The sequence below is a fragment of the Eucyclogobius newberryi genome, unplaced genomic scaffold (assembly GCF_026437365.1).
Source record: "Eucyclogobius newberryi isolate DKJ021-1_F unplaced genomic scaffold, fEucNew1.0.hap1 SCAF_12, whole genome shotgun sequence".
In the NCBI taxonomy this organism is placed as follows: domain Eukaryota; kingdom Metazoa; phylum Chordata; class Actinopteri; order Gobiiformes; family Gobiidae; genus Eucyclogobius; species Eucyclogobius newberryi.
In genome coordinates, this window is record NW_027315746.1 from 27,689,291 (window position 1) to 27,711,233 (window position 21,943).

A 21,943-nucleotide genomic window follows, 5' to 3' on the forward strand; every position below is an offset into this window, starting at 1 on the left:
ATGACTTCTCTTGAGATGCGCGCTCTGGTGAGTAGAAAAGGATTTATTTCTTCTATATAAATGTGTTTTTCTTGTAATGCTCCGTGTGTGACGCTAACGTTAGTGTGTGATGCTAACGTTAGTGTGTGATGCTAACGTTAGTGTGTGATGCTAACGTTAGTGTGTGATGCTAACGTTAGTGATGCTAACGTTAGTGTGTGATGCTAACGTTAGTGTGTGATGCTAACGTTAGTGTGTGATGCTAACGTTAGTGTGTGATGCTAACGTTAGTGTGTGATGCTAACGTTAGTGATGCTAACGTTAGTGTGTGATGCTAACGTTAGTGTGTGATGCTAATGTTAGCTCATCCTGTTAAACTCAGGACTGAGTCCTCCTCAAACAAAAGCTGCTCCTGAACATTCAGAGCACAAACTCGTGTCTGAACTCTTTGTGAAGCTGTATTTTTAACCTCTGCTTCTGGTGTCACTTTATTAAAGTTAAAACAAACTCAGCAGAGGAAAGTCTTGATCAGCATCAGGAGGAAATCTGCTGCTGGAAAAGACAGATTGTTCAAACTTGAAGACAATATCACTCAAATGAGATTTAGTGGGTCGTAATAAAATGCATTAAACGGCCGATTAAAGTGTATTATGAAGTGGGCTGAAAATAAGTGGTTTTGGCCTTTTTCTGTGTTTTACAGCCCAAGAGCTCAATAGTTAGGCCCCTTCAGCTTAATGTTTATGCTATTCTTGGTTTATGATAAATACTTTTAGAATAATCATTGCATTTTTGAAGTGGAAATCAGGGCTGAAACTAACTTATTTTGGTCATCGCTTTAGTCATTCTCCCATCGATGAGTCAGAACGCAAAACGGCCTGTGGGAGATTTGTATGAAATTGTACCCAAATAAAGTAATTTAAGGATGTCCTGGTGGAGAATATTTACAGACAATAGTGTTAATCAAAAACACAAACTAGACACAATTCCCCTGTCTGTGTGATTCCTGCTCCGTCTGAATAATAAAACCTTCTCTTTGTTTATGGCACGTTTGACCAGATAATGATTATTCCATGAGTTAACTGCTGTATTTCTATCATCCATGAGTTGTGATTTATCAATGTCCTTGTTGCAGCCCTACTGGAAATGCACAGTTAAAACATTTCACACATCCTTTTTGGACCAATGTAAAGGTGGCCAAACGTCTCATTTGTAAATAAAAGTGTTTGTTTCTCAGCCTGGAGCAGCCCTGGGTGAAATCACCAACTTCAACACAGAAGCCGTCAACACAAAGGTTAGTCCTGGTCCTAAGGTGAACGACATGACGCTCTGAGCTTTAGCTGGAGCTTTTCTCAGCGCTCGTTGTTGTACATTAGGCTTTTTGTGTGACCACAGCGTCATATACTTGTCTGTGCAGAGAGGAGCCACTAAATCCAAACCTGCTGCTGCCCTGAAGACGAAGCGACCTGAGGTCCAGCCTCAGGTTCCGGAGGTCCCTGTGGTCCCCGAGGGCCTGCAGCAGCTGTATGTGTCCATGAAGGAGGAGAGGGAGCTGTGGCAGGCCTTCGCTGAGGCGCTGCTCACTGTGGAGGATGTGGATGAACAGGACTGTGACCTGCCTCAGCTGTGTTCTCATGACATCACAGACATCTACAGAGATCTGCAGCAGCAGGCCGTGCAGCAGCAGCAGGCCGTGCAGCAGCAGCAGGCCGTGCAGCAGCAGCAGGCCGTGCAGCAGCAGCAGGCCGTGCAGCAGCAGCAGGCCGTGCAGCAGCAGCAGGCCGTGCAGCAGCAGCAGGCCGTGCAGCAGCAGCAGGCCGTGCAGCAGCAGGCCGTGCGGCCGCACTACATACAGGGCCGCTCGTCACTGCTGGAATACGACACCAACAGAAGTCCGTCTTTATCTCCAAAAGTCATCGCCCTTTTACAAATCGTATCTGACGATGAGACGACTTCAGATAAGCTCTCCGCGGAAATCAACGGGGAAATATCGGAAAAGTCCACGAAATCTTGTGCTAAACCAAAACACGATGATGGATTTGCAGAGGATGAATCTGAAACACGTCTCAATTGTCCTGCTAACGCTACAAAGCTGCACGATAATTGTACAGAAAACAAGGAAAACGACACCAAGCCAAACGTGACCCTCTCTTTGGGTGAGTAACCAACTGTTCAAGCACAAGACACATTATATATGTGACGTTTCTCCTTTCAATAATTGCACACTAACCTTTATTCACTGGGATTTTAATTGGATTTGAAGTGGCTTTCTTTGGGATCTCTTCATAATAAGAAAACAAAGGTCATAATGTTGTCTTAAATTCATCTTTCCCATTACTAATAGATTAAAAGTATATTAAATCAAATCATTATATAATCATAGCAAATTTAGTTTCTAAACGTGTGTACAGAAAGCAAGTGTAAAAACTCAAATATGGTTCTCTTCATAACAGTTTAGACACGGACAGTTTGACTAAAAGCAGTTTTTTCTGAACAGATAACGACAAGGAGGAACGGCACAGTCTGGATCAGAAGAAAGATGAAGTCGACTCCAACGTGGGCCCTGAGGAGCCGGACGAAGAGATCCTGAGAGGGGCCCAGGAGGAGGGCTGTGTGAACGTGGTGTTTCCTGGGACGGTCACGCAGGACGGGTGCTGCCAATTCGTCAGCGAGATACTCAAATGTGTGCTCTATCAAAGGCAGCAGCTCCCAATGACTTATGACCAACTCGTGCACACTCAAAAGAAACGGCAGGCGTCGATGCAGGTAAATGAGGAGCGCATGCATCACTTATTATGAGCGATGTCACAATCTAATACCTGTGTGTTGTACTTCTTCAGGACAAGGACACAGTGAGTAGGAAACCTGTGCAGGCGGCGGACATGGACTGGAGGAAGTCTGAGCAGACTCTGCAGGAGCTGGAGGAGGTGCTGCAGCAGCTGGAAGAGCTGTTTTGTCTGAGCAGAGTCCCTCGGGTGCTGCTGTTGATGGGCGGAACCACGGTCCTCCCAAAAGAGCTGTACGAGATCAACATGGAGGCTTTGGTCCTGGCGTCTGGAGACAAAAGCTTAAACGCTTCGTCTTGTCTAAGGCAGCTGTTCCGCACGCTCTTCGAGGCTGATCTTTTGTCCGACACCAATGCGGTTCGTTTGATGCCCACCACTGTGTTGGCGCTCGCTCACAGAGACTGTGGGATGGGCTGGTTTCACCCCAAACTGCAATTTAAAGTCCCGACACGAGTGGAGAGGAAAGTCATGGCTCTGTCCACTGACCTTCGCACCTGCAAGGGTCTAAAGAGGGAGGAGCTGGACTGGGATGACTATATCTGGTTTCAGGCGCCGGTGACCATCAAGGGCTTCAAAATAAAGATTTAACAAAGAAATTGTTCTACATTTGATGTGTATTTTGTGCTTGTAAATATAATATTTTATTAAATTGTTACCTTTTAAACAAGAATGATTTTTGTTTTATTTGAATGATGACTGAATACTAAAAGGTTACTTTTACTATCCAATACTATTTTCTTTTTAATCTTGTACTTGTGAGAAAAGTATGATAGAATATGATATTAAAAAAATAATCATATGACGGTGTTACCATTTGCTGCACTATTACATCTGACTGGACTAAAGCACATGGATTCATAGAAGACCTCACACTTTATTACTTACAAAATATTAAAAATAAGATAAGATAATCCTTTATCGTCCACACATGGGGAAATTTCATTGATTTAATTTAAATTTAAATGATTGAAATGATTGCACCTTTTGTAAATACATTATTTTAGTTATTAAAATATGTACAGCATGACAAGCACAAACAGCACAAGTTTACTTAATTGATGATTAAGAAGAGGTGAATCAAAATCCTAAGCCAAATGTTTTATGGCAAATAAAACCTTATCTAGTATTTTGAAAGAACGATATGAAAACTGCATTAATTATAATTAGTAAGTAATTGTTTTTGTGAATTTGACACACCAGTTCTTTTATTCACATTAAATCACAAAATCTCATTTTTCTCTTATGTAACTGAATAATCTTGACGACCCTAATAATGTAAACAAAACTCAAGGTATGGATTTTTTCTACATGGTTGGGAGAAAATGCTTAGTTGTGAACTATGTCAATAGATCATCATTTTACATTTTGTTTATTGTAAACCGTAATATTGATCTAAATTGGCTTAATAGAAACAGGATTTATTGACTTCCTGTTCAAAACTGCAGGACTGATAAGCCCCGCCTCTGCAGAGGGACACTTCATGGGAGCAAATGGTGGTGTGATATTTCTGAACTTGACGTGTTTCACTCTTAATTTGTCAAATAATCAAAACTAAGTACAGGGATGTGGGTGGGGATAGTGGGTAGGTGAAAATAGGAATTTTCTGAGCACTTGAGCCTCAATTGCAGGAATTCAATTTTTCTGATGATGATCCCATTAAAGGCTGTATAATGACATTTGGGGCCTTTAATGTCAAAACCTGATTCCAAACTTTATGATAAAGTGTGAGCATCACATCATGAAAACAAAAACTAGTACTTTTCATCATGGCATGGGTACATTTATTTCCTCCATGTTAGCACATATAATATATTTATATACATATTGCTAGCTAAAGCATCAAAAATGTCAGGAGCGTAGAAAATGTTAAGCCACGTTTTACATATGAACAGAACAAAAAGTGAGCGACCAGTTCAGATACGAGGGGTTTTCCGCAGACGAATTCATGTCAGCTTTCTGGAATAGCACATTGTTTCATTTCGGGGGTAAAAATTAAAAAAACGTTTCATTGTCATATTGCATTTCTCAAGTTTGTACAAGTCAAAATGGAGATTCACAGAGATTTGGACATGCAGTTAACCCCGACGTTACAGCGCAGTGTTCAGACACGCTAATGACTGGATGGACAAATATAAAAAAGAACAAAGCTAAAGCCTCTGAGTCACAAGAAGAAAATATATATGTAGATGTATGGAGTAAATGGCATTAGTGAGTGATTATAGAATGATCGCAGCCTTTAAACACACATGGCGCTGTGAAAAAAGGATAAATTAAAGGAAATGATTTGGCTGTAAATGTTGTCCAGCAGTTTCCCACAAAATGGCGCAGAACCAATATTGTACAGTATATGACAAATAAAATACAAAATATATCATTCGTAACATGCAGGTAAAAAATGAGAAATGTGAAAGTGACTCGGAGACCAGAGCTGATCATATTTACACAAGGAACTTTGTACAAAATGAGAACGACTGCAATCCAAAATGTTTGAGAACTGGCAAGATTATTTACATTTAGTGCAACATTGAAAAACAGAAAGTTGTATAAATATCAAAAGGAGGAAAATGTGTTTTCGTGGTTTGGGTGTTTTACCAATTTTTTTTTTAAAGAAAAGTGCACTGATGGCGTTTTTTCAACCATGATATTTTGGTTTAAATTAATTGTTATTTGAAACTATTTTTCCGTGAACAAAAAGAATTTCCATGTCTGAAACTCAGAAGAGGAATTAAGCTGTGCACTATTTAAAAATGTTCAGTATTTTTCTCCAAAACAAAATAAAACAATGCAACTTTACTTAGAAAACGAGGTCCATATTTGATTATTTCACACTTTAAATCCATCAGTTGCATAAGGTTTTATATTGGTCCATCCGTAATTCTTTGCTGTGTCTTTATTTTTTAAACTAAAATGAAAACAAGGTGAAAAAGGTTTGGACATGCATTGAAAGATGGCGGGTTATGAGAACGTAAAAAGACAGGCACTAACCATCAAATACAGCATTAGCAGTGAAAAAGTCTTCATCGCACGTGGCCTCAGCTCAGAGAGAAACGGCACTAGAAAAATGACGCAGAAGACGCTTTGAAAATGTACACTTTTAGTTTTTTTGCACCTCGGGAGAGCGGAAGAAAGAGATCGCACTTTTAGACAGTCGAAAAAATGACCAAATAAAATAAAATAGTCAAGGTAGTTTCCGTCGATGCTCAATAAAACAAAATTATAATGATAAATATATTGACAATCCATTTAATCCACAACACAAGAAATTGCTTTGGGTAAGAAAAAAAGAAAAGAAAAAATTGACAGATTTGGTATTAATAATCATAATTTACATAATAATGAAATCAGGGCATAGCCTATTAACATTTTTATAAAAAATACCAAATGGCTTACTAAATTCAGAAAAGCATACCTTTTGTTTTAAAAGCCAAAATGTGCATAAACAATGACATGTGGAAGATTCGTTTGCCGAGTCTTTTCAAACCGACTTTAAACCCTGTTCCCAATAAGAGACTTTGATTTTAGGTAGAACTATAAAAGGTGCTTCGGCCAAAACATTATGGGGAAAAACCTCATCACATTTTCATAATATATTTTTGAAATTTTCTTAATTTTTAAGAAAGCAAAGCTAGTCGAATGCTAGTGAGTGCTAAAGTTTTAAGAATAATGGTGAAGCATTTACAGTAAGAAAAGGTGATTTTTTAAAAATTCACATAATAAAATGTATTCAGTTGCTCATCTGTTACGGCACACTTAAATAAACACATTTCTCCGACAATCTTTCCATACAACAAAAGCTTCCTCTGCGTTTGCTTCGTCTTGACCAGTATGTCCAACAAATAGACATTTTAAACGAAAAACAATGGCTATATTAAATATGACAAAAAGAACCAAAAAAAGTGTTGGATCCAGACAGTTTTTTTTCCAGGACACGAGAAGTGACTGACAAGGGGAGCAGAGGGAAGCGACCAATGGCGTGCGGTGTGTTGCTTGTGGGGGCAGGTGGGGCGGGTGGTGCTCATCTCTTCCGGCGGCAGGTGCGCTTGTGGTCGGCGTGCCAGTGCTCCTGCTGACACTTGATGGAGCAGTACGACGTGTTCCAGCAGCAGTGGTACATGGCCTCCTCCTCACAGTTATAGCACTGCACACAAGACACAGACGTCTGCGGGTTATTTATGTTCTGTGCTCAGGTCGATGTGTGAGGAAAGGACGACAAAACCTGTTGAGACTAAAGAACCGCTAGTACTATTACCAAAAAAATGTTGCTTGAAGTTGCTTGAATCAATAAAAACTAAGATCACACAGTGGAAGACGAGTTGCCTGTCTTTGTTTATAAAAAGGTAGGTTTTTGTGGCTCCAAGCTAATGCTACATTTTATTAAAGCGTAAAATACAAACTAACCACTTAAAATGTAAAGTAAGTGCTACACAATTATTTTACATGTAGACAACTTTGATGATTTTTGGCATTATTCTATTTGAAGATTTATTATGCTTCAAATTAGCTTTAGCTTTTCTTAGCACATAAACTCAGGCTAACTCACTGTTAGCTTCATGAAGCTATGTTTTCCTTTCCCCCCCTCTATTTCTATCTAAAGAAATAAAGTATATTTCTACTGACGGTTCCATGATTGGTTGGTTTAGAAGAGATGCACACGCAGCCTGGTACTCATGTAAACATTCTATCACATTCATGTTGTGGTCTGTAGACAGCGCAGACACGTGATTGTTCATTATATGTTCATCACATTTGTCAATAAATAATAACTTCAACCTATTTTTACTGTATTACTGAATGTGTGGCCCTTGGTGAAATGGAACAACATTTTTCTTGTCAAAATGTTGTGACCCGTTACATTTTTGGTGCATTAATGTCTAGATTGACGTTAGATTTACTAAATATTCTGCAAAAACAGTGCTACAGGTGGACATGTGTTCTAACTCTGCTCTGGTGTTACTCACGTGGGGTCGAGGGGTTGTTTTTCACACACTTTAAGGTTCTTTTCTTTGAGGATTTAAGGATTTGTTAAACCGGATGACCACGACAAATCTAACAGTAGTTTTCCTCCTTTTTGTAAATATATAAATGTTGACTGTTGTGTAGCGGCTGCACTGACCCACTGCTTCTTCTTGGTCTGGGAGATGAGCTGCTTGTGCTGCGACACCAGTTTCTTGACCTCCTCCACCAGCTCCTCTTTGCACTTCTCCTTCACCTGTTTGCACTTCCTCTCCATCTCGGCCTGTGCTCCACTCAGGGCTTTACTGACCGCCTGACGCTTCTCCTCCTCCATCTCCGCCCGCAGCTGAAACACGACACACAACACACGACACGACAGACACGCAACAAACACACAACACATGACACACAACACGACACACAACGCGACACACAACATATAACAACAATATATGAACTATTACTATATTACCAACTATATTCATTTTACGAGACTGTATTAAACTAGAAGGGTTTACTCCTTACACGCAAACACATACGCCATTGTTCCTTTTGAGACACTCTCTGATAAGGGGAGAGACTGCCGACCTCAAGGACATCTACGTGTGAAAACGGCCAGTGGAAGAATACGAGAGAACCTTCATATTACGCCCTATATCAAAATGTTATAAATATACGAGCAGAGCAGTTATCTGTTATCTCTGTATTAGAATTGTACTGACAAGGTTTTGATTCTTGCCCTTTCTTTCATAAACGAGCACGCCAACAATAACAGCATTTATTTACTCAAGCACTAAGAAAAGCATCCTGGCAATATTAATAGTAATATTACAATACTAAGATTATGTGAGTATTATTTTTTAAATTTATTTTTTAATCAAAGTTTATTATTTTTTCACATTTTGATAAAGAGTGCTTGTGCTTTATCAAATACAAAAACTCCACTAGCATGTAGCGCTAGCCTCAGCTAATACAACTACATATTCACTCAGAGCCACGAGCCCAGAAATCTTAAGACAAAAAACATGCAGTGGACATCAGGCTTTAGTAGTAAAGAAACCACAAGGGATGATGGTCTATGTAGTTTCTTCTTCTTTTGCCATGCCACTGCACCAAAACAATGCATTTGCGCTTCCTGCTAGATCGCCCCCTGGTGGCCGTTATTAGACACCGTTATAATGACCGCAGGGTTTTGGGGAAAAAGTAGCGGCTTAAAGTCTGAAAACTACACACATCTAAAAGATTCACACACACAAAGCTGAATATGTCAGCAGCGTGTTGAAGCAGACCTTCTCCAGCGCCTCCCGGACCACCCGCTCTGTCTCCCTCTTGTTGTCAGCCTTCATCATCTCCTTGACGTCGTTGAAGACCTTGGTGTACTTCTCGTGGCACATGTTCTGGCAGGCTCCGTCGCTGTTGGTCTGGGTGCCGCGGTGCAGGCTGCGGGGCGAGCTGCCGCTGGCCTTCTTGGTCTGAGTGGACACGGACAGTTTCTCTGGGTGCTGAGAGCCAGAGGAGACTGGGACCTCCTGACTGGAGCTGACCGCCTCCATCTCCGGCTCTGGGTCCTGGGACACACCACAAGACAGGATTTATTAGACCACGATGCAGTTAGTCTCTGAAGGGTTATTACTTTAGACAATGAAAAGTGTGAATTATTGATGCTGTTGAACTTACACTAGATTCTTCTTTGGGTTCAGCGGACTGAGTGCGACGGCTTTTCTTGGCTTTAGGCTCGTGACTGCTTTTGAGCTGAAACAGAACATTTTTACTTTTGATCTCAAACAACATCATGATAGAAATGAATCCATTGATTCTCTGGTGCTGGTCCTACTCAACGAGCAGAGATTTATTTCTATTTTGGATAAATGGCTTTCCATCTTTTCTGTGTATGTACAGTCTGCATACAGTCCGTATACAGGGCTGTGGGCGGAGATAGGGGCTAGGTGAGCACTAAAGCACAATCCAGTATTACTCAAACATGCATGACTCAAATACAACTTTAAGTTCATGAAGATAAAAACACTAATCACACTTTGAAAACGTCCAATTCAAACCATGATATAAAAAACACCAAGTACCAAAGAAAAAGTATATATTTAAATAAAAAGCCAGTATTTCTCTGGTTCACAGTGTGGCCAGCAGAGGGCACTGCTCTTAACCCTTGAGAAAAAAAGAAAAAGATTTTAACCTCAAACTACTCTTAAAATCTTTTTCTTTTTTTTTTACTATTTATTTTTTACACATCAACTGTTTGATTGTTCAGAGCTATAGGTGCACTCCATAGTCACAAAGTTACCTGCTGAAGTAATCTAAAGTATTTTGTTAATATTTTGTACACATTTAAAAGGTTAATTATTAATTTATACACATTAAAGAGCATCAGTTTTTTCTTCAGACACATTGAAGTATATTTAACCCTAAAGGTTGTCTCAGCGTCTTTTCCCTTGAATGTTGAGGGACGAGAGTGTGGACAGTACTCACATGTCGGACCTGCTCGTTGCTGGTGGAGGAGATACTTGACTCTGCGTCTTCGGTCCTGCCCACCCTCTCCCTGTCCTTGTCCCTCTCTCTGTCCCTTTCCCTTTCCCTGTCCCTCTCCCTGTCTCTCTCACGCTCCCTGTCCTTCTCTCTGTCCCGCTCCCTGTCCCTGTCCCTCTCCTCGTCCTGCTGCTGCTGCTGGGGCCGAGGGCTGAGCTGGAGACTGCCCGCTTCCTCCATCTTGGTCTTCCAGAGGCGTCCCTCTCGCAGGAAGCGCTGGTACACCTCCAGCTCCTCACAGGCCTTCTTCCAGCCGTTACTGCGCTTCACCTGCAGCTGCTGCACGCTCACTTTGATGTCCTGGATGTTGTCTGATGGGATCCACGCCCTGGGGACACAGGAATTCAGCTCTATTAAAAGGATATTTAAACCAAAAATGATTGAAATAATCAAGTAATTATAATCTTTGGTGTAATTTCCATAAATATACATATTAATAGGGCATAAATCTTCGTCACACATAAGTCTTCCTCAACAATCTCTGACATCAGAAATGTGCAACCATTTACTATTAATAATAATAACAATAATAATAGTTATTAATGTCAAGATTTGTATTAATATTATTATTATAGTTGTCAGCCCTCAGACGTCCTGCTAAATTGGCCCAAATGATCATAGTAATTTTAACTCCACGTTTTGAAAACCTCAAACATCATTTTTCTTCATGGTTGTTACCATTACAGAATGTACTGAATCCATGAGCTTTGCCAATATTTTTGAGCCGGAATGTAGGATTTTGATTATTTTCCCCAAATTGTACTGATTCAAAAACCTACATCTCACTACTCTTCCCACTCAAGCGCTCAAATAAAGTTTATGTGTATTATTGAGGCAGCAGTTTGGTCCAAACTAAATATTGGTCTTTGGTGTTGACTTAAAGAAGCATGCTTTTATTCTGACTCTGGAATAAACATTTTAAAATCAGTCAGCCCGTTGGTACAGTAGACTGACCTCTGGTGCTGGTGTCCAAAGAAGCGTACGTCCACCTGGTTGTCCTCGCGCTGCAGCACTTTGGCCGGCCAATACCCGAAGCCCTTCATTTTGGCCCACACCAAGTCGTGATTGGGAGTCTGACCAAGCAACACACGACAAATGTCACACTGTTGTTTGCTTAAGACATTCAAATAATGACTACCATTGTCTTATGTCTTTACTCACACATGGGTAACAGAACCAGTTGTCAGGCCGCGCATTTGAAAGGTAGAAACAGTTTTTACACAATAACAACTCATTAATCTGCAACAGAGAAAAGAAAACATTTGGTTTATAGATGATCACGATTGTTTAAGACACAACGTTGTCACATAAAGCCGGTCACATATAGGATTTCACCGTTTGGCCAAGATGTTAATCATGGTTAAAATTTGATGTTTCTTCTCATAATACTCTAATATTAAATTTGTATATGACATTGTTGCCTAAAATCAGCAAAGTGCAAGATAATGTGAGAAGAAGCCGTACCTCATGACATGTGTCGCTGTAGAGCAACCGTGCGATTTCAGCCTGCTCGCTGTGAACTGCACCGCAACATTTAAAAGAACATTAAAAGGGAGTTCAGTCTTGTAACTTCGCACACATTTACTACACTTACTTCCGTATAAAATGGCCGTGTTGTGAACGATGTGCTGAGCGTCTGCTTTGAACTCCTCAAAATTTTTATACTTGCCTTCTGCCAGGTTCTAGTCAAACAGAAAACATTTTCAGCATCTCTTGAATCTATTGTTTTCAGAGCTTGTAAGATAATGCATTTTCTGAAAACCACACTTTACTTAATATCTGTGAGGTTATCCCTCACAATCAAAATAGATTGTATCCCATTACTTTGAAGAAGTAATGGGATACATTCCAAAAATTATCAAAACTATCCTAGCAAAACTCTTGGAGAAGCTAATGAGTAACCAAGTGCGTGCTTTCTTAACCAAATATTCAATTTTAAATGGCTCCCAGTCTGGATTTAGAGCAGGGAATAGTGCCATCACAGCTATAGTTATAAATGATATTGTTATTGCATTGGATAATAATGAAGAATGTGCTACTGTTTTTGTTGATCTGTCAAATGCTTTTGATTCTATAAATCACTGTATTCTCTTGGATACTATTTGGTTGGATCCAAATTCTAAAAATCAAAATTTTCTTATCAAAGGTGTTCCTCAAGGGACCATACTTGGATCACTTCTATTTACAATTCATATAAACTCAATTGGTCATAATCTAATACACAGTAACATCCACTTGTAAACAGATTATGTGATTCTACATGCGAGGGCACCTTCTGCTGCACAAGTGAGTCAAAATATCCAAGAGGCTTTTAATTCCATTAAAAACTGTTTTAATTTAAAACTGTGAATGAATTAAAGAAAAACTAAATGTATGCGGTCTTAAAAAATGTATCTATTCTTACGCTCAAGAGTAATATGATTGAACAAGTATCCTACAACAAATACTTTGTCATCTGGATCAATGATAAACTTTCTTTCAACAAACACGTACAAGAGCTGACAAATAATCTTAAAGCCAGATTGTCATTCTTCTTTAAAATAAAAATTGTACAAATAGGAAAACAGATCATCCAGGCTACATTTCACTCAATTCTGAATGCATATATATAATATCACCATAGTGACGTGATATATGCATTCAACAGAACAGCCTCTGAATTCAGTTTTTGGTTCATTACTGGAGAAGGATACAGAACATATAGATATAAGCAGAATGATAGGATGTAAGAAGAGAATAGCACTGCCTTTTGTTTCATTATAAATTGGAAGTTTACATGATTATTTAACACACTTGTTCAACATGAGATTAAAATCCCAGGACATGTTTATTGTAGAGTCACACAGAATTAAGAGTTTAGGAAAAAAGGCTTTTAGGAACTTTGCTCAATGTTTATGGAATGAAACTCAAAGCCTTCTGAAATTAAATTAAGTTTTTAATTAATTCAAATAATTTTAGAAAGACAACCATTAGTGCCAGTGCGCTTGTTTTAAATGATTTTATTCCATATTGTGTTTTTATGTTTTTTTTTATTTTATTTAATGTTTTATTGGCATCTGTATATCCTGTGTGTGTTTGTTTAATTTGTACTTGTGTCAATGTGTTATGTGATTACAGGGCATTCTTGTAAATGAGGGTCCTCCCTGTATGAATAAAGGTGATGATAAAAAACAAAGGCTAGCTTGCCCCTGACATGTTAATGTAAGACTGTAGTTGTAATGCAATTTGACAGCAGAAATACTTGGTCTTTAAAAGTGCCGTAACTTTACAGTCTTAAAACAGGAAAAACTAAACTAGCTCATTTTGCATCAGTCTGCATGTTTTGTTCACTTATTTAATGCATTCTGAGCATTCTAATTATTCACCAGGATGATTTTATGAGTGCTTTTCAGAATCAGAATCGGAATAAGGTTTATTGCCATTTGTCAAAATTCACAAACATAGGAACTTGTCCTGGTGATTCGATGTAACAAACAACAAAACATTGAAAAATGAATAAAAAACAGCTACCAGATAAATAAAAAATAGGTAAGTCAAGTTAAAATAAGGTTAGAAATAGGCATGATATGTACATAAATAGAATATAAAATTATGTAGTGCAAAAAGAAGTGAACAGTGCAATGAGTGCAAGGTGCTTAGGCGGTGTTCACGAGTTCAACGGCAGAGGGAAAGAAACTGTTCTTGTGACGGGAGGTTCTGGTCCGGATGGACCGTAGCCTCCTGCTTGAGGGGAGTGGCCTCCTGCCTGAGGGGAGTGGCCTCCTGCCTGAGGGGAGTGGCCTCCTGCCTGAGGGGAGTGGCTCAAACAGACCCGTGTCCAGGGTGAGAAGGGTCGGCTGTGATCCTATCTGCACGTCCCAAAGTCCTGGAGACGTACAGGTCCTGCAGAAATGGAAGTCTGCGGCCGATCATCTTCTCAGAAGAGCGCACAATGTGCTGTAGTCTCTGTTTGTCCCTGGCTGTGGCTCTAGCGTACCACACGGTGATGGAGGAGGTGAGGATGGACTCAATGATGGCCGTGTAGAACTGCACCATCCTCTCCACTGTCAGCTTGGCATTCCTCAGCTGCCGCAGGAAGTACATCCTCTGCTGGGCCTTCTTGATGAGGGAGCTGATGGTGGCTCCCACTTGAGGTTCTGGGTGATGGTGGTGCAGAGAAAGCGGAGGGAGTCCACAGTGGATATGGGAGAGCCCGAGATGGTGAGGGGGGGGTCCACGATCATCTCCACTGCCTTCTGGGCATTGAGCTCCAGGTTTGTTACCGCTGCACCAGGACACCAGTCGGTCCACCTCCCTCTTGTAGACAGACTCATCCCCGTCAGAGATGAGCCCGATGAGGGTGGAGTCGTCCGCAAACTTAATTAGTTTTACAGTCGTGGCTGGAGGTGCAGTTTGTGTACAGGAAGAAGAGCAGAGGAGAAAGTACACAGCCCTGTGGAGCTCATGTGCTGATAGTCAAGAGTGTTTGAGACATTCTTCCCCAGCCGCACGCACTGCCTCTGATCCGTCAGAAAGTCAGTGATCCACCTGCAGGTGGAGTCAGGCACGTTGAGCTGGGAGAGCTTGTCCTGGAGCAGAGCAGGGAGGATGGTGTAGAATGCAGAGCTGAAGTCCACAAACAGGATCCTGGCATAGGACTCCCGGGGAGTCCAATCTTGTTTATTCAGTCCACTTTCAGGGCGACACAGCCAGAGCGACTTCTGCAGTCAGTGAATTGGTTGCAGTTCCTTTAAAAACAGCACAGGAGACTTCTACGATTTCTACCTTTGATGTCACAAGTCTGGGAAATTTGAAACCAAGTGTTTTTGTCAGGTTTAGGGGGAGATGACCTCGTAAACACGATTAATGAAACAAGCATGAATGAAGCTAAATACAACTCCAGGTATTTTTTGATGAGTGAACAATGTTAAAAGCTCATAAAAGTCAATTTTGCATGATATGTGACCTTCAAACCGAGGACAGTTTGAAGTATTACCAAATCTACCTACTTAAATTTATATTAATATGAATCAATGTTTTATGTGCATTGTCCCTGATAAATAAACTAATAAACAAAAACAAAAAATATGAGCAAACCTTGACATATGCATGAAACCATTTATTACCATTTTAGTTGCTGCTTAATATTGTAAGCCTACTATAGAGTCAAGTTTACCATCAAATTTAAGATCTTTCCATACGATTATGAAAATGAGGAGAACAGGGAGCTCGCACCTCCTGAATGTTGGCGACGTCCAGGGGAGTGTGGATGAGTCGTCTGTACATGGGATGCTTGGTGTCTTTGCCTTTCTTGTGTAGGTCCACCGCCTGCAAACGGAACGGGGAAGAGCATTGAAATGACGCTAAAGATAAAAGGGAAATCTGACACCACCAGAGGCTGAGAAGGGTTTGAGAGTGAGTGAAAGGATAACTCAATTGACCAAGTGATTGATTAAAGCAGAAGACGACACGTGATGAGTTTAAACCGGTTCTAACATGGCCTTGTTTAAAGATAGATTAGTTTGCAGAGAAAAGTGTGATACATGTGCTTACCCTCTCTTTCATGCGCTGGATGATAAAACGCAGGTATTTGCACATCTCCTGTTTGTTGAGATTCTTCTTTTTGCTTCCCTAAAAACAACATTCAATAATTACTTAGAAAAACAGACCTGAATGTTGCAGCTACATTATTTGTTCGATTCACTCACTTTTTTATTACTTTGCAGCCAAAATGACACCTTGAGTGAATTAATGGCCAATAGAAATGAACAATCAGTGATTAAGTTGATGTGTTTAAGTGTTTGGATCACGATTTGTATTTGTGTTGCACGTTTTGCTCTGTTGTTCGTCTATTTATTGCTTCACTTTGTTTTCTGCATGACTTTTGACTGTTATAGTGCATAAAAATATATCCAGGGCCGTCACTAATGATTATTTTCGCAGTCCAATAGTCTATTGTACATTGAGATAACAACCAAATACAGGTTGAAAGAGGATGACTGAAGGGCTCATTATTGATGACAATTTCAAATTGTTTATTCTTTGACATTTTTGCTTCAATAATTCCACTGTCTGTTATAAAAGGTGTTCTTGTTGTGCGTTATAGTCTGTATTGTCCAGATAACAATAGTCGACTAGTCAAGATTAGTTGGTTCATCGTTGCCACTCCATTTGTGTTTAGAGTGTTTAGAGTTTATATTATTAATAACTAGTAACCTAGTTATGGAATTTTGTTCACTGACAACATTTAAATAGGACACAATTTTCAATGTATAATCTTAAATGACAAACCTGCAATGGAACCTACAAAAATACTGTGTAACGTTTCATATCAAGGCTGAACGATTTTGGCAAAAGATCTCATTTCAATTTTTCTGCTGATTTTTTTGTAAATTGTTATTAGATTTGCCATTTATGCTTTAATAAAAAAAAAAAATCTGTTCAAAGTTCACATTTTAAACGTCTCCAGGAGAATTGACGAAAAGAAACATGAACTTACAGTACAATTACACAGATTGATCTAAACTACAGCAGTTTTTACGCAGAATATTTAGTTATGCAATTTGCTTGATTTTGATTCAGTTTCGATGAAGCTCGCAGCCTTATATCCTACGTTACATCTAAAGAAAATCATCACACAAATTGGTTTTCAAATTTGCTGATTAGATGCCTCCCCAAAATGATTCATCCCTACCGCTGAGTCTGTAGCATTACCCTGCAGATGGTACACTGCCAGTGCGAGCCTCCGTCGCGGGGCCGGCACTCGTCCGACAGACACTTGAGGTGGTAGCTCCTGAAGCAGTTGTCGCAGCTCAGCACGTCGCCCGGGATGTGACACTCGAAGCAGTACCAGTCGTGGCTCTCCGCCTCCCAGTCCTGCAGGAGACACACAGCGGACAGAGCTCGGGTGACCCCCCCTCGATCCGGGAGGACAGGGCACGGGAGGAGCCCTCTACTTCTACTGACACGTCCAGATGCACACAGTCAGGCACACGCCACACACGAATGTTTGAGTGCAAGTGAAATGTTATGAAATGTTTCTTTATATTGAATTTTGCCTTCAGGTTAAGAAAATTGCTATGAAAATTGGTTTTGTGGGAAAAGAATATTGAATCTATCAACAAGACAAAACTTTGTGAAAAAGAGAAGTTTTGCCACTCATCCAAGTAGCTTCTTCAGTCGCAGCCTTAAATCCTAAAAAAAAAAAAGAAGTAACCTACGTTTTTACGTTTCACACACAGTTGGCAGAATAAGAGCGCCTGGCAGAGCTTCATGTGTGTTCAAACTGTGCTTTTGTAATTTTGTTCTTTCTGCACTCGTCTCTGCAGCAAAAGTGTTTTCCTGTCTGTTCACATCTCCTGCTGCTTTCTGCTCTGTCAGGAAGGGCATCCGGTCACTCGCATGTACTCACAATTACTTTTTTATGTATTTGATGTGACTGCCTCCCACTCTCCCGTGTGCATCGGTCAAATCCACTGATTATCGGCTCATGTTTATGTACATCTCATTAATAAGTCGCTTTGTGTGGCCCTTTTATGGTGTTTTGGGGGCGTGGGGGGTGTGGAGAGGGCGTGGGGGGGCGTGGAGAGGGCGTGGGGGGCGTGACATGGGTTCACGTGCAGATTCCAGCTGCAGGTGGAATCTATACAGCACAAATTGCGTGGTGGACAGTGCAGTTTTGTAAATCAGGAGATTGCGTTTCAACAAAATCCTTTATAGATGAGGCCCCTGAACCCCATTGAGAATCTTTGAGATGACCTGGAGAAGGCTTTGTGCAGTGGTCTCTCTCTCCAAAAACATAATGCAACTCTGGAATTAAATGAATCCTTTGAATTGTAGAATCTTATTGAAACAATGCCATAGTGAATGCTCACAGTAATGGGTGACTTTTTTTTGGACAGGCAGTGCATCAGTTCAACCTTTATCAGTCTCTGCTTTGAAATATACATTTAGTTTTAAGTTAAATTGAAAAAAAAAAAAAAATGTAAATAAAGTGTTTCCCAAAGTCATGTGGCTGGAAAGCACTGGTATTTGACCCGACTCCTCCCACTCACAATCTGGACAAGTCCTGACTGTCTGGGTGGGCAGAGGCTGGCAGCTCTTGAGGCGTGTCCAAACTAAACATTTGACACAGAATCTCTTCAAACACAGAGCGGTTAATGGGACACGGCCAAAGGGACAAAGCGGGACAGAGCTGGGATTGACTCTGCAACTCTAAACTGCCAAATCTAAATCAGAGAGCATATCGAAAGCCAAGATGTCGAATTCAACCTTTCTCAACTTACTTTATTGCAATTACTTATTTTATAGCATTTTTGTAAAAACATAGCTCAGGTCATTTTGGTCACCTTAAATGTTTAGGGTTGACAGAGTATATGTTGTGTCTAAAGCTATGGAATTGTACATTTTCAGTTTCTTATATGCTGTATTTTGTAATAGGTGTTTATAATATTGACTTAGTGTTACAGATCTAAATATAGAAGCGGTCAAAGCGCCTCTTGTAGCTGCTCTGCTCGGGGCTGAATGGAGCAGTGTAGTTCCACGTAGTAGATGATTATCAGTGCGGGACCAAAACTGGAGTAAACATTTGAGTTGAACCAAGGACACAGGACACGTTCTCACTTCTCACGTTTGTGCACTTTAAACAATAGAGGTTTCCTAAGCCATTTAATTGTGACTGCAGAACTGACAGTGGATCCAGATTCACTCATCTCTAATGTCAATGATCATCTTGGGTGTTTTATCCTGTTTCTTATGAACAGGCCTCTGTTTTTAATCATACCAATGAGAATCTTGGCCGTTTTTAATGGCGAGGTTTACAGCCACTCCTCTGTCAGTAAAAGCATGTGGTTTGGAGCAGAGTTCAGAATTAATAAAAAAAAATCCCTTATGCAAAACAGCAATTATTAAAAGTTGGTCTTCATGAAGATTCAGGAAACAAAAATGGAAGGAATTTGTTGAATCGAATTGAAAATCTACAAGTTCAAGCTGTACAATTAATTAAATCATGATTTCAATTATTACCTGTCATCAAAAATACAATGAATTGATAGAGGAATAAACTAAATAGTTTGAAATAGTTGTGATTTTAATTATGAAGCAAATAATTTATGTGTAAATTGGTTTTAGTGATGAAAATATTTTAATGGTCATATTGTCTTTTTATGTATATTTTTGTCAAATGTTTAACTTTGGCCAAATATAATGCTTCCTCCTATTTTTCTTTTTAAAAACAGAAAGAAATGATAAAGGTTTTTATGTGAAGTGTCTTTTCAGTGCAATCAGGCTTTTTTTCAGACAAATATAGATCACTTTTTTACTTCTAATAATTGTGAAAGAAAGAAGCATGCCAGACAGAGAGAGAGTTAAGAACAGAGCCACATCCATCCTCAGAGGAAACTACATCTACCAAACCCAAATGCAACACACACACACAGATGCTCACCAACAACCTGCAGCCGGGCCAAAAGGATCCCCAAAGAATTAAACACTAGAATCTGTAATTAGGAAGTCACTTTTTATTCATAGACCTATGTTTTGGTCGTGATGGACTGGAAAAAAATGTTTCTTTTAAGGTACTTTATCCACTGATGGTCTGTTAGTGACTTAGGACAATTGAGAGCAAAAGATACATTATGTGATTATTTTTGGATCATGGTGACGGAAAATGTATGTGACTAATTTACTTAAACTTACTTACTTTCATAGTGTCTAAAGATTACCATTACCATTCTGCATAAAAAAAAAACATTGAGAAATAAAATAATAATAATTGTATGTGTCATATAAGGCCACGAATTTGATCATAGTTTTTCAAATGTGAATGGTTATATTTTTAAACTTCTTAAATTACATTTAATCTGTATCAATTTGGTCTTTTTAATTGAGGTCTATAGTTAATCCTTTGTCAGTTTAGCGTTAAATGACAATGATTAAAAAGTATTTGTTATGCTCAGAAAATGATTATAGAAAGCCATATTTGTTTGACTAAATAAAATCCGAAAATGGTGCTCAATACACTCGGTCAATACATATTGCATTGCTAGTAGTAGTAGTAGTAGACCACCACCAGTGAGAAGATGTAGTAAGTGGATGACATACAGAAGAAAGTGACTGCTAATTAGACTGAATGAAAAGTAAACGTGTTGGCACATCTGCAGGTTGTTGGCGAGCACATGATCAAAGTCACTGATCACTTCAGTAAGAAATGTGGCCACAGCTCTGCAGCAGAACCTCATGAAGCTTTTCTGGTGATGACGGCAACAGTATAGACCAGTAACATCACTGTTTGTTTTAGGCGGGTTCTGCAGGGGCAGGACTTAAAGAGGGACGGGGAGGTCGAGTTTCAATACAAAACAAAGACATTTTGTAAAGATTAACAGTGATATAAAGCTGTTTATTTAAATAGAGTTTATAATAACTAAGGAAAGATGCGGTTTACGGAAAAAAAACACACACACTGAGAATGTTCAAAATTGAAAAGGTGCACTATGTAACTTCGTTGGTGGGTCTGTCACCTGCTTGTTGTTACTCGAGACAGATTCCCTCAGTCTGTTGGCTGCTCGGGCTCGGGCTCGGACTCGGGCTCGGGCTCGGGCCCAGGGTCAGGCTCATGTCCAGGCCAGGTCAGTAAAATGGCCTGGTGGCTTATCTACCAGATGGTGGGCCTCTATCCGAAAAGTTCCATAGTGCACCTTTATATGAAATATAGCAGTGGTCTTCCATCACCATGTCAAAAAGAAGATTTGTGGTTATTTATTGTAGTATATTTTGGTCCTGAAAAGATTCAGTCAAATCCTCGAGTGCAGCGCGTGTGGCAGAGCTGATTTCTCACAGAATGATGTTAGTCAAAAGGAGGAAAGAGGAGAAAGAGAGGAAACCCTGGTGAGAGGAGAACAATGTAAAGCCTTACCTGACTGCCCTCTGCTTTCGGGTCCTGTGATTGCAAGTGATTCAAAGAGCAATGTTTAAGAGTTGCTAAAGACAAACATCCGCAGCGGGACCCCAAACCAATACTGTATTTCACAACATTTTGACACGTTTATTGTAAAACTATGTAATGACACGTAGTTATGCTCAATTTCCTCTGTAACAATAAGAAACGTGGACTCTCTCCCTGGATATTAGAAGTGCTAAAATGTGCTCTGAGCTAGCGAGACAAGCTTGGATAATAACAAGAACCAGGGGAAATAAAGGAGAGATTACATTTGAACAACACTACTGAGAGCTTGTACCATCGCTGTAACTCTTGTGTTGAAAGGGACTTAAGTTTAAAAGAACAGCCCAGTGTTTTGTAAAGGATCCATTACGTGGATTTCTGTGTAGTTCGTCTGTTGAGCTGTTTGGTTCCACAGCAAAACTAAACTTAACTGTCAACTGGACATAAGTTTTAAGAGTGAAAATGTTTCGCTACTCATCAAAGTTCTTCAGTTAATCCGACATGGATTCTGGTAAATTACTGCCATATCTCTGCCTGAAGGAAGAAGCTAACTGCACTGAAACTAACACTCCCAAGTTGTTCATTTCTGTGTAGTTATGATGTGTTCCAGGCAACTGGTAGCTGGGATTTTTTATCAATTCCAACTTGGGAAAATGCCCGGTAAACTGGGAGCGAGTGACTTTACATACTGTACGTGATTAACTGTGGCATATTACAACAATGGTAAAACCACAGAGTTTAACCACCCCAACATGTGAGATTAAGCTGT

The 21,943-nt window shown here is 39.8% G+C and overlaps 2 protein-coding genes across 3 annotated transcripts in view; one reads left to right on the forward strand and one right to left on the reverse strand.

The window, feature by feature from the left end:
- Nucleotides 1-3,350, forward strand: LOC140355850 (uncharacterized). Its single transcript, XM_072440491.1, has 6 exons — nucleotides 1-27; nucleotides 1,214-1,270; nucleotides 1,394-1,669; nucleotides 1,784-2,132; nucleotides 2,474-2,742; nucleotides 2,817-3,350. Exons 1-6 carry the CDS (start codon nucleotides 1-3, stop codon nucleotides 3,348-3,350), a joined length of 1,512 nt encoding a protein of 503 aa, XP_072296592.1.
- A 1,170-nt stretch (nucleotides 3,351-4,520) lies between these two features.
- The window catches only part of zmynd11 (zinc finger, MYND-type containing 11), a 30,025-nt gene continuing 12,602 nt past the window's right edge, over nucleotides 4,521-21,943 (reverse strand). Inside the window, exons 4-16 of one of the 2 annotated variants that reach the window (XM_072441773.1) lie at nucleotides 21,148-21,171; nucleotides 16,950-17,111; nucleotides 15,789-15,866; nucleotides 15,471-15,563; nucleotides 11,851-11,938; nucleotides 11,721-11,776; nucleotides 11,418-11,495; nucleotides 11,211-11,329; nucleotides 10,200-10,584; nucleotides 9,393-9,467; nucleotides 9,005-9,283; nucleotides 7,876-8,061; nucleotides 4,521-6,900 (exon numbers count right to left, since the gene is read on the reverse strand). In XM_072441773.1, coding sequence (XP_072297874.1) covers nucleotides 6,778-6,900; nucleotides 7,876-8,061; nucleotides 9,005-9,283; nucleotides 9,393-9,467; nucleotides 10,200-10,584; nucleotides 11,211-11,329; nucleotides 11,418-11,495; nucleotides 11,721-11,776; nucleotides 11,851-11,938; nucleotides 15,471-15,563; nucleotides 15,789-15,866; nucleotides 16,950-17,111; nucleotides 21,148-21,171 — 1,746 coding nt within the window. In that variant the 3' untranslated portion in view covers nucleotides 4,521-6,777. Of the gene's footprint in view, nucleotides 6,901-7,875; nucleotides 8,062-9,004; nucleotides 9,284-9,392; nucleotides 9,468-10,199; nucleotides 10,585-11,210; nucleotides 11,330-11,417; nucleotides 11,496-11,720; nucleotides 11,777-11,850; nucleotides 11,939-15,470; nucleotides 15,564-15,788; nucleotides 15,867-16,929; nucleotides 17,112-21,147; nucleotides 21,172-21,943 lie in introns of both variants that reach the window. The other variant, XM_072441774.1, reaches the window with a different exon arrangement.